The sequence below is a fragment of the Ipomoea nil genome, unplaced genomic scaffold, assembly GCF_001879475.1.
Source record: "Ipomoea nil cultivar Tokyo-kokei standard unplaced genomic scaffold, Asagao_1.1 scaffold1596, whole genome shotgun sequence".
NCBI lineage: Eukaryota > Viridiplantae > Streptophyta > Magnoliopsida > Solanales > Convolvulaceae > Ipomoea > Ipomoea nil.
The window spans coordinates 1831146-1844749 of NW_017618024.1; the positions used below are offsets into that span (position 1 = coordinate 1831146).

Genomic DNA, 13604 nt, shown 5'->3' on the forward strand with positions numbered 1-13604 from the left:
ATATATCTACACTTCCTAGCTAGAATGAAAACCTAAATCTCCCTTACATTTCCTTTCATCTTTCACGCCACTCTCTTCTCCCAAACACACAAACATTATCTTTCATCTTCCTATTCAAGAATCCAAGCCAAGACTCCATCATTCCTCTTCACCAAGTTTGGAAATGGTAAGATCTTGACTCCTACACCATTTTCCTTCTCTATTTCCTTACTCTTCCTAAATATTTTCTCTTATTCTATGTTGGGTTTTGGGGGTTTTTAAGAAGATCAAGTTGAGGATGGCTTGCTAGGATGATCTATAGGGGCTTGTAGTGTTTTACTAAGCTAAGAAGGTAACCCTATGTCCATGAAAACCTATTTTTAACTATACAATGTGTATTCATGATGATCTTGTTGTATGTGAGCATATTCTTGTGTTTATGCTTATTTTAGAGCTTGTATCTTAGGTGTATACTTGTGTTTGATGTGCCATTTCTTCTATTCAAAGTCATATTTGTTGTTGGTATGAGTTTTGTTGAGTTTGGACTTGGATTGCACATTCTTGGCATTTTTCCCGAGTCAAATTTCACTTTAGGGAAATGAACCAGTGGGGGTTTCGAGCGGGCGGTGGCACACCCGTCGGTCACACAGGGGGTTCCGGCGGGCACTTTGGGTCCCACCGAAACCACCCACTGGTACGGCAGGGAGTTTTGGCGCGACCTTTTGTACCCCTCCAAACTGCCCACTGGTACGATTTTGTTGGCTTCTTGCTTTGTTGTCTCTCGTGTATTTGTGAGTGTTTATTGATGTTACGTAAGTTTAGAGCGGTGTATTATGAGCCTAATGGTTAGGTTGTGAGTCTTGATTCGTGGTTAAGATCCAATATTGATATTCGTTGAATTATTGATGAAGTCTATGATATTCGTACGAACCCTTGTAATTATTCTTTGGCTTGTGTACTAGTAACGCTGTTCCTTGATGCTAGTATGATTTCTTGTGATGACCTTTTCTTGATTCTTGATTGAGTTGATAACTTGAGCCTATCTTTTATTGTGACACTTCGATGGAATTCCTTGATATCGAACTATCGCCTTTGGAATATCTTTCTTGAAATCCATTGATATTGAACTATCGTTGTGAGCTTGTAATTTTGTTGTATCTTGTCCTTGAGAATCCTTTGATTTGTGCTATTGATTGAGCCTAATCGTTGATGAATACATTTCTTGTGGAATATATTCATTTGCTTTGTTTCTTGAGATTCCTTCGTTGAGTTGAACCCTTGTTGAGATTGTTATGCTGGGACAGTGGACAATGTGGGGACTTATCTGTTCTGATTTGTGATTGGCGAGCCTCTAGCTCTGTTTGCAATGGGTCATGTTGGTGTGGGAAGCCCTTGACAGGTCGGTGGTGTGGAAAGCCCCGATCAACTATGTGAACTGATCCGGTAGTGTGGAAAGCTCCGGGTTGCCGTTTGGATTATTGTTTTGCGGGCAACCTGGTCGAAACGTACCCCGGTTGTCAGAGATAGTAGCTAATCCATTGGGTTTGGAATCCCAACAGGGGATGTATACACTTAAAGTTGCTAGATATGTTTCCATTGGACATTGATTAGTCACTTGGTGACATTGGTGCTGACTGGAAGCCCTCCACACTGATCTACGTTGGTATCGAGTCACTGAGGTTGACTCCACGGTATATGTTTGATGATTGTGTCCTTGTGGACTCGAAACCTTGATATTATTATTGATTGCTTGACTATGATGAGAACTATCTATGCTGATTACTATGATTGTTCTATCTTTCTTCTTGTCCCTGATTCGTTATTGTTATCTCGTTGAATCGGTCTCTTTATTGATGTCCTTGTGGTATAATGTCGTGTTGTTGAGCATATCTCATGTATTGGTCTGGTCTTGATGCCATTCCTTATGATTTACTGAATTAGAGTTGATTAGCGAGATATATATGTATTCCCAAGTCTCAAAACTATTTCAAAGTATTAAATGTATATCTACGTATCTTTACACATTGGAGTGGGGTTACTTAGTATAATCGCTAATGGTTTTAAACTGTTTTCAGGTCTAAAGTATTCAGCTTATGACAACGCGATAGTTGGAGTCTACTCTCCACCTTTAGCTAGTTTCTTTAGTTAGTTGTTGTTTGGCCTGTGAGCCCTATGATACATTATGATGTTTTAAACAGTTTAACACTAGTTTCCTGTTTAGTATGACTTTTGTATGTTGAGGATTAGACTAGCATGTGCAATTAGGTTGTGATAACCAAGATGTTGCATAGCATCCCCGTTGGACTGATTTAACTTTCACACTTTATTTATATCAGTTGGGCTTTGTTTACCTATCTTTGCCCAGTTAATGCGTTAAGTTGTGTTTAGAAATCGGGGGTGTTACAGCAATCCAACTCTAATAATCTTAATTGCAGGAGAATAACATCTTTCCACTCCTTGTGATTATCGTAGTTAAGGATAGGAACATTAATAGTTTGTGTTTGGGTGACAGGAAGAGTTGCTGTAAAGAATAATAATGAATGCATAGTTACTATTTTTCGAGGCACAAAAAAGAGAGAGATACTGAAGTACATAATATTACCAATGTAAAATTATGCAAAAGATAAATTCGGATGTCAAAAAAATTGCATGTGGGCTAAATTTTTACGCATAATGAATCTATCAAAACTGAATGTTGGAAACAGAATGGGTACGATTTGAGTTTTTCACCCTTAATGACAAAACTACCAAAACTATATGCCGATACATAATCCCTGTGGGCAAATTATGATCATAGTATGGTATTTCATCATAATTAACCCTACAAATATAACAAAATGACATGTGGGCTAAATTTTGTCATATTACGCAGAGTTAACTACAATATTCTTGGCTTAACTTTAGGTGAGTAAATATGTAATTTCGGTAAATTAAAGATGTTGTGGCTACTCTTTAATTGACCAAAGAACACAATCACATTAGCAAGAAAGCCTAATAAACAAACAGATTAAACCAAAATATGATAGACAATCCTTAGGTATACTCCCAAGAAAGTTGGTCGAGACGAAGCTCGGTTAAAAACCAACTCCTTAGTGTTCCTCCCCAAGAAACTTCCCTAATTCATGCGTTCTCATTTTTGAAGTAAAACCGTTTGAGGATCTAAAGAGTGTAGATTCACCCGTGGATAAGGCTTTGAATATGGTAAACTACAAATTGTTTTACGTACTTTATGTGCTTTAGAGTCTTTATAATAACTGAAGAGTAGAGTAATGCGTAATCTAACATGAAAGGCTCTAATTCACCTAACAGACACTAAATCATGCATAATGAGCATATAATTCAGACCTAAAAGGCTCTAAATTTATTCTTAATGAACATGCTTTTTTTACAGGCATAATTATAACAATCAAATAATTATTGCAATAAAAAGATATATAGTACGCATGCTCAGATTATGCATATTACTCATGAATACTCCACAAATAATTTGCAATACTTAAGACAATTTAATTTGAAAAACATTATTAAATTAAAATTCAACTGAAAAATTAAAACTGAATAATTATTCAAAGTTGAATAATAATAATTAATTCAATTGAATAATTAATGCTGAAGAAGTCCATATATAATGAAGATATTAAACTGAAAGAATTGATGAAGTCCAAATATCAATTCAGGTCTGGCCCAAAATCAAAACAGGCCTAGTAATTTTTTTAATTTTTTAAAGAGAGCCCAGGTCTGGCCCAATGGGCCAGACCCGGCCCATTACCTTAAGTTTCATCATCCATCTTCTTCATCTGTAACGTAAAGCAGCTGCGCCGAACAACAACAGCGAACAGAAGCAGTGCAGCGATGGAGATCGACGAACAGCCGCCAAAGGACGCCGGAAGAAGAGCAGACAGTAGCACCGTCTCCGGGAAACCCAGCGCTGCCGCCGCCTCCTGGCTTCGACCCAACGCCAACGCCATTCGCCGTCCACCCGTCGCAGCAGCCAAGTCGCGAACCAATTCGGCTGCACCCTTTGCGTCACCGTTAGTCCGTCTCTATCACCGGAATTCTGTTGTTGATGGCAACTGAAGGGAGAACGATGGATTTGTTATGTAAATCACCGGCGTTTTCCACCATCAACAACTATTACCGGCGAGTGCAAGAGACTGGAGTTCCAAAAGTACAGCGAAGTAGCAGGAAGCCTAAATTAAATATCCAGATTGATTTTTTTTATATATATATTCTTAATGCGGGAAAAAAACACTTAATTTTCAGCAGCCTAGACATACAATTACATACTCAAGAATATTCACATATGTATCTCAATTATACAATAACGTATAGCAACATATGCAAATATTAAGCAATTAAAAAGAACCAGACAGAGATTATTTTGGCTCGGACACCAACTGTTAGAATTAAATTAAACATATCACATGCATCATATAATATGTGATAACAGGATCATACTAACCTCCCGGCTCTCGCCATTATTTCTTGTATTGAGCGATCCGAACTGCTGCAGAGTTTTGTCTCTCACTTCTACTCAGCTCTAGATGGTGTATGAGGTATGTCATGTGAGCAGTGAGAGGACTAGTGACCGTATATAACCACTGGCCATCATTGTGGTTGTATGTCTTTAGGTCTCCTAAACTCTCCTAATCATAATGATAGTCTAGCTATTAGGTTATTAGCGTTGCATCATACATCAAATACTTTAACATTATCATAACTTATCTTAATGTTATAATAATAACAATTATGGAAAACATTACACTTGTAACATGCAGCAACCCACCGGTTCCATGCAGTGTAGGATTCATCTGCCATTCAGTGCAACAGCTTGTAGCCATTCCTTTAATCTCATCAACCTGCCACAATTTCCTATTCCATACCCATTCATTCCCCTGCGGACTGAGTACACACCCCTTATGTCACCACGCCAACACCACACATCCGCAATCCCAGACGAAACTAGAATAGAGAGAATTAATTCTGCATCTCTTTGAATGAACATCTCCCTAACCAGTGGCGGACCCCACTGCCCCCATGTTGGGTCCGCTCCACCCCCACCCCCACCCCATATATAACCCTTGTATGTATATATGTATATATAGTACAAGTTTTAGTATAAGTATAATAAAATAGATAAAAGTTAATAAAAGATTACTAGAGTAGGTGGCAAAGTGTGTGTTTTATATTTGTAAGTGGCCAGGGTTTGAATCCTCAACCTTTGCATATTTACTCTTTCTTACTAGTGTGCATGTTATATTTTTTTTATGACTTTTAAAACTTCGTATTAATTAATTGTGAGATTTACACACACACACACACACACACACACACACATATATAAAACTTTCTTTTATATTAATAATGAGATGTGTTTATAATGTATTTTTTATTTGAATTATTTTATCAAATTAATTATGTTTCATATTTTGTTATGAATATTTTTTATAAAGTTTTGATGTGTTTTATTTTTCGTCCACATCCAACAATATTTATGGCTATACTTTTAAGTGTTTTATTTTTTATTTTTATCAAACTATCTCTTTTGTTTTAATGCGTTTCGCCTCCACTGAAAAAGTTTTCTGGGTCCGCCACTGTGTGGGGTGAGTGGGGGCAGCTGCCCCCATGTTGGGTCCGCCCCTGTCCCTAACCATATTGATATTCCAGTCAGAGGTGATGGGGTCGATCAAGGCTTCCACTTTCATATCAATGTTGTCATTCACAGACTCTGTATGAATAAAATGGTCCTCTTTATCAGGTAGCCATGGTTGATGCCAAATTTTGGTTGTACGATATGTTTTTCGTTGAATTACATATTTAAACTAGTATTGTACCCGTGCGATGAACGAATATGACTTATGTTAAGTAATGTTATTTAAATATTAACATATATAATAAATTGTAAATGACAACATACTTAATAATAAAATAAAAACAATATACTAATGTTTTCAATAACTTCACATTGGAATAAACATACACACTTTTATTTGTAAACTGTATTTGTTTAATTATTGTAAACTAATTGAAGAGTTATTTTATTTACATTAGAAGGTTTGGGCATTTATATCTCTAATATATTGAAACTGAACCATCACAATGCAAAAAATATCAATCAATTTAACTAAAAAAAAAAAAACACTCACCAATGTTACTTAAATATTAATATATATAATAAGTTGTAAATATTAACATTTTTTTTTTGAAAGTTACTGGCTCTATTACATTGTAGTATCTGTTCATATACTTTCTCAACCTACTGAAACACAAAGAACCAATAACGCCTCCACTGAGGCTCGAACTCATAATCTTCCAAATGGAAGTCCAACCCGGGTACCATTAGACCACATAGTCCTGGTTGTAAATATTAACATACTTAATAATAAAATAAAAATAATATACTAATGTTTATATTCATTATTTATTTATTTATATATTTATTTATATTTAGTATTCATAGATTAAGATGGACCGAAATACTAAGTTTTTCCATACATATGCATCATACCGCAAGAAGAAGAACGTAATTTTGAAGTTAAAAGATGGCAATGGTGTCTAGAGGGAGGTTAGTGCACTGAACACGGTGGTCAGTGATTATTATAAGCAGATCTTTGCTACTGGTGGAAATCCTAGGGCTTTCAGTGTGGATTCTATGCAGGCGCGAGTGACCAGTGTGCAGAATGAGGACCTGCTGCGTGCCTTTGAACCTGAAGAGGTACGTTGTGCGTTATTTTCTATGGGCAAGGACAAATCCCCCGGTCCGGATGGAATGAATCCGGGCTTCTACCAGGCTTTCTGGGATGTAACTGGTAAGGATGTTACTGATTTTGTTATTAATTGCCTTACACAGTCATCTTTTCCTGCTAATTTGAATGATGCAAATATAGTTTTGATCCCCAAGAAATGTACCCCCGAGTTTGTTTCTGATTTGAGACCGATTGCTTTATGTAACGTGTTGTATAAGATAATGGCTAAAATGCTTGCAAATCATATGAAACCGCTGCTTGAGGGTATTATTTCAGTATCTCAAAGTGCCTTCTTGCCTGGCCGTTTAATCTCAGATAACATTCTTATTGCGTCTGAGGTTGGTCATTATTTGAGAAGGAAGCAGTTAAGGCAGGTTGGTTGGGCGGCCTTAAAGCTTAATATGGCTAAGGCTTACGACGGGATGGAGTGGCCGTTTGTACAGCAGATGATGTTAGGGTTGGGGTTTGATGAAAGGTGGGTAAAACTTGTGATGATGTGTGTTGAGACTGTGCGCTATAGGGTGCTGGTAAATGGCATCCCAACTGAGGAGATAATCCCAACTAGGGGGCTAAGACAGAGTGATCCCTTGTATCCCTATTTATTCATTATATGTGCTGAGGGTCTGTCTTTGTTGTTGCAGGACTCTCAGTCTAAAGGACTTATACATGGTTGTAGGGTAGCCCGGGGGGCGCCCCCTATCTCTCATTTGTTTTTTGCAGATGACAGTTTCCTTTTCTTTAAAGCTAATCTGCAGGAGACATTGGAGGTGAAAAAGTGCTTGGGCATTTATGAGGCTTATTCGGGGCAGGCGGTAATCTTTCACAAGTCTAATATTACGTTTAGTCGTAATACATCTGTTGGGGATAGGGATCTCGTTGCAGGAACTTTGGGGGTTGCCCAGGCAGATGATTTTGGTAAGTACCTTGGTTTGCCTTTAGTGGTAGGCAGGAATAAAAAGGCAGTCTTTGCATATGTTGAGCAGAAGTTGAAGTAGAGGTTCGGTTCTTGGAACAAAAGGCTTTTATCAAAGGCCGGTAAGGAGGTACTACTGAAAAGTGTAGCGCAGGCTATGCCCACATATACAATGAGCATATATTTACTCCCTAAAACCCTTTGTGCTGCTCTTGAAAGGTTGATGAACAGGTACTGGTGGGGGCAGAAAGGAGCTGACAACAGTATTCATTGGTTAGCCTGGGACAGAATGTGTGCACCGAAGAAGTATGGTGGCTTGGGCTTTAAACGCTTGCATGAGTTTAATGTAGCTTTGCTAGGCAAGCAGGGGTGGCAATTGCTAACGAATCCTGACTCTCTGTTGGCGCAGGTTTTTAAAGCCAGGTATTATCCTACTACTACTTTTTATGGAGCTGTTATGGGTGGTAATCCGAGCTATGTCTGGAGAAGTATAATGGCTGGTCAGGAGTTGGTTAGGACTGGGTACAGGCGGAGGATTGGAAATGGTAGGACTACTAAAGTTTGGTCGCATCCGTGGCTACCTGATGCACATGACCCCTATGTGGGTCTGAATCACCAGAGTCTCAATCATGAGCTACTGGTTGCGGATTTGATTGAAAATGATACTAAGAAATGGAATGATGGTTTAATTAATCAACTTTTTGCTCCTCGAGATGTTGTGTTAATTAAACAGCTGCCAATTAATGCGGACTATGAGGACATGTGGTTTTGGGAACGGGATATAAGGGGATGCTATTCAGTAAAAGATGGGTATAGAAGGCTGGTTGAACAGAATACCCCAACCTCGGTGGTTTGGGGAATGCTTTGAAAGTTACAGGTTCCGCCTAAGTGGAAGATCTTCCTGTGGAGAGCCTTGTTGAACATTTTGCCTACGTTAGATAATTTGATTATGCGCAGGGTGGATCTTGTTAATGTATGTTCGTCATGTGGAATGGAGGAGGAGAATGTTATGCATGCTTTATGTTCTTGTTTTTTTGAATCACATGTTTGGACTTTATCTCAATTGCCTATTCCATCTTTTAACGGCAGGAGTTTTAAGCAATGGGTGGAAGGTTGGCTTGTCGAACTGGCCATCACTTCGGACACCAAGGGCAGGATATGTGGATTTTTATATGACATATGGACTTCCAGGAATGTCGCAGTATGGGAAGGTTTTTTACCATTCCCGCAAAAACTACTATGTGGTAATATCGCTAGGTGGGAGGCGTGGAAGATCAATTGTCAGCAGCATGCACATAACCCGCCTCTTTAGGCAACAGCGCCGATTCCGGATCCCCATTCAGCTGCAGGGGTTATCTGTTATGTAGATGCGGGTTTTCATGGTCCACAGCATGCACCCACATATGGATTCATTGTACATGAGGCGGATGGAACCTTATGGCAGCGGCAAATGGCCCATTATCTTGTTCGTATGATCCTATCTTGGCGGAAGCACTGGCAATGTGTGAAGCACTATCATGGTTGAAAGACAATGGTTACATTGCAGTCACTTTATGTTCGGATAGTTTGGTTTTAGTTTCAAGTTTAAGTCATGCTAGTTCATTTCGTACTTATCTTGGTTTTGTGTTGCTATCTTGTAATCGTTTACTTACATTCATGTCAAATCCAGTGGTAAAACATGTAAGCAGGGATGCAAATCGAGCGGCACATGCTCTAGCTAAACATGTAAGCGCAAGCTTGGCGCATTCTGTTTGGAGGGATGATCCTCCACTCTTTCTTTTGCCTAGTATGGCTAATATAATCTGATTCTTTTGGCTTTAAAAAAAAAAAAAAAGATGGCTCTTTCTAATGTCAAAAGATGTTGTTGCGGCTCGTAGTTGGTGTAAATTATGATTTATTTGCATCCTTCAACATCAACACATATGTAACAACACCGCCAGACTCACCATCGGCTCTGTGTGTGTGTCTGTGCGCGCACGCGTAAAGAAAAATGAGGAACAAACGAAGAACAAATACAAATGTCGATGAAGAAATTAGGAAGATGTTGATTAGTATATATATTGGGAAATCCGTGTGTACATATATGCTTATATATTAGGAGTAGGAGTTAGAATGGTAAGTAGGTTTAGAAAGATAATGATGATCATTGGGAAATGTGTGTGTGTGTATATATATTTATTTATTTATATTTATTAGTGTTGTAATATATGTAACGTACATATATTTATTATTAGGGCGTAATAATATATTTAATTTAGTATTTAATATAATAATAATAATGATGTAATAAAAGTAAAATTATATTAGGAAGTAATGATTTAATATAAAACTTTACCAATAAATGTGAACACAATAAATGTGAACACAATAAATGCATTCATATTGCTAGTCTCATTTGCATTCACACTTGGATAGGAAAATATAAAGTAATTTGAATCCAATTACTTTTGGCTACATAATTCAACAGACTATAAGTTCAAAAAAAAAAAAAAAATACAAAGTAATATAATACTCCGTAATAAAACTTTACAAATCAAATTCTTAGAATACACTTCATTTGAACAAAGTATAAAGTAAAAAAAATTACAACTCTAAGTTACATGAGATCAGCCAAGCACCTTGTGCTCAAATGGCATATAGTGACCTCTCCTATTAGGGAGGTCATGAGATTGAGCCTCAGTGGAGGCATTGTTGACTCTGTGTGCTTCATTAGGTTGAGAAAATATGTTTGAACAGATACTACAATGCAATTGAGTCAGTAGCATTAAACTATGATTTTTTTTACATGAAAACTATTTCCACTTTACACTGACTAAGATGTTGTTTTCACTTATCACTGTCTAAGAGTTTTTTCCCTGATATCATTATTATCAAACACCATTTTATAATAGTTTTTTAAGTTTCCCTATGAGATATTTAAAACTGTTTTTGTTTCCCTATGAGATATTTAAAAACTATTTTAAGTTTTCCTGTTAGATATTTATTATCTTACAATTTACTGCGTCTAAGAGTTTTTTCCCTAATAGGAGCCATAATCAAAACTACGGTGGCGAACCTAGGTTGTTCGCTATGGATGCTAATCTCTATATATATTTTCTCTCCAAAGTGTGAATGCGTTTTGAGGGCATGAATTGTGTGGGTAGATGTATTTATACATATTTTTTTGATAGATAATAAATTAGGTTATGGTTATGGCATTTAGATAATAAATAAATTTTATATATATATATATATATATATATATATATATATATATATATATATACACACACACACACACACACACACACACACACAATAAATGCATTTATATTTTGGAGGAAAAAAAATTTTGGCCATCATTTTGCTTTAATATATATAGAGATAGAGATGCAAACATTGGACATTAAATTACTTTGCGCAATGAGCGTGTATAACTAGTTTACTCATAAAAGGCTAGAGTTTTTTGAAAGTGAGTATACTTTAGAACCAATTGGATTTAATAAAATCCAATTTATGTTTATTTCGTTTCCATTTATCAATTCCCGGAATGGGCAAATTATGGTCCACACATTGTTACGTGAACTATAATTAAAAGTACATTTTTAATATACTAAATGTACATTATATTTGTACTGAATGTACATTATACAATATAATGTACACTCAGTACAAAAATAATGTATATCCCCTGAATACAATGTACATTATTTTTGTATTGAATGTACATTATTTTACAGTATATAAAATATGGTCCACACAACTTACCATGTCCACACAATAATGATTGCCCTGAATTCTAATTAGCATATTATGGATTTTATGGGAACCCAAGAGTTTCCATTGGGCCACCATTAAGCCCGGTGGGTTCATTCATCCAACTGAAATAGGGAGTGGGCTTATTCACAAAAGGCCTCTTATCCGTATTTTAGGCCCATTATTAAAGTAATACCAATATATGTTTATTGAAACAAATAATCATGGAAGTATACGAGGCATTTGTCGCAAACTGTGGACACGGGTTTAAAACAACGTCGTTTTCAGGAAAAACACGACATTTTAATAAAAAATAATTGATTTTGTCTCGCTGTTAACGGAGTTATTCGTTTGTGGCATTATGAATGTACAATTATGGAATTATGAATGTAAGTTATGAAATTATGAACACAGAGCTCTGACATTATGAACTTACAATTATGAACATATAGTGATAAAATTATGAACATATAGTGATAAAATTATGAACATAGAGCTTCGAAAATTATGAATGTACAGTTATGGAATTATGAATGTACAGTTAGGGAATTATGAATGTACAGTTATGTAATTATGAATGTACAGTTATTGAATTATGAACACAGAGCTCTGACATTATGAACTTACAATATGAACATATAGTGATAAAATTGTGAACATAAAGCTCTAAAATTGTGAACATAGAACTTCGAAAATTATAAATTTACAATTACTGAATTATGAATTTACAGTTACGGAATTAGGAATGTACAGTTATGGAAGTATGAATGTACAGTTATGGAATTATGAACACAGAGCTCTGACATTATGAACTTACAATTATGAACATATAGTTACCGGTGCCACTAACGGCACCGTTACCGTGTCCACAATGCATTGTGGACACGGGTCCATAGCATAATGATTGGGCATTTGTTTGGTTGGTTGGTGTGAGTGATCGTGTGGTACGGGCCCTGCAATTAGGGTCTGCTCAGAATGTAATATCGATAGTATTAAATAGATAGTTTTGCCAATGACCTTCTACTTCAGTAGGTTGAGAAAGTAGTTATGAAAACATATTACATTGTAATATAGTCAGTAGTTAATATATATATATATATATATATATATATATATATATATATATATATATATATATATACACTAATAAGAGCCCAAGACAGTTAGGCCTATAAGGGCAACCCCAATAGGGGGTTCCCTAATTTTAGAACACTAAAATGCACATGGATTATTTTTTAACAAATGAGAAGGCAAAATTTGGACTGTATTTTTTCCCTGCAAAAACAAAGATTATGTCAGAAATATGGGCCCACTTAGCTAGCTTCTCTCCTTCTCTCTCTTGTGTGTTGCTTCACTTTTTTTTTTCTTTCTTTTTTCTCTTCTATCACATCTTCTATTTTCTAATCACACTTACAAAAATTCCTCAAAAAACCACACCAAAATTCCCACTATAGAGGATGCCCTAATGGGTAGAAAAATGACGGTCAAATTTTTTAATCAAATGAATGACTCATATTGATCAGATTTTAAATTTTCCTTAAGATTTCCTAATTTATCCTTAATGAATATAATTATTCGTTAACTTTTCCGTTAAATATTATCTTTTTTGTTAATTTCTGTTAGTTCACCATTAACTTACTCATTGATTTTAAAAAGAAAGGTGTTAGGTTCCGAACCTCATCCCAATCAAAGTTGGCATAATTAATACTCTATTTTACTCTTATTAAATTATATAGTTTTTTTACGCGCTTTGCGCAAATAGAATAATGCCCAATGATTATTTTTGAATAAGTATTTCAAATTATATCAATGCAATATTATATAGGAAATGTTCATGCATAGGTAAATAAATGTTGAATTTGTTTATTTAAATTGGTAACTTAAAGTATATAAATGAAAGATAATATATGATAAATTGATTATAATTGTCACTTAAATAAATATTTGCAACTTTATAATAATGCTAGTCTAAATACATAGTCTAAATAAATATTACTTTTGGTTTAAATTTCTCTAATTCTTCTTAATTCTTTTTTGGGTAGCATTGTCATTGTCTTCATCTTCATTACATGTCCCCGTTTTTTTTTTTTTTATTATGTTTTTTTTTTTATTAGTTAGTAGTGTGTCATGTGGAATTGGGTTACTTGTAGTAGCATAGGGAGATTCATTATGCAATGAAATTATGGTGTAGGAACCTATAGATTTGCCTTGTTGTGTATATATGACTGGGA

The 13604-nt window shown here is 35.7% G+C and overlaps 1 protein-coding gene across 1 annotated transcript; it reads left to right on the forward strand.

The window, feature by feature from the left end:
* Positions 1 to 7810: 7810 nt before the first annotated feature.
* LOC109190941 (uncharacterized mitochondrial protein AtMg00310-like) lies at positions 7811 to 8506 on the forward strand. The gene has a single exon (XM_019341540.1). It carries the CDS (start codon positions 7811 to 7813, stop codon positions 8504 to 8506), a length of 696 nt encoding a protein of 231 aa, XP_019197085.1.
* The last annotated feature ends 5098 nt before the right edge of the window (positions 8507 to 13604 follow it).

Bases quoted from the DNA above. Each gene is read 5' to 3' on its own strand.
- LOC109190941 (XM_019341540.1), top strand. From the start codon at position 7,811: ATGAGCATATATTTACTCCCTAAAACCCTTTGTGCTGCTCTTGAAAGG.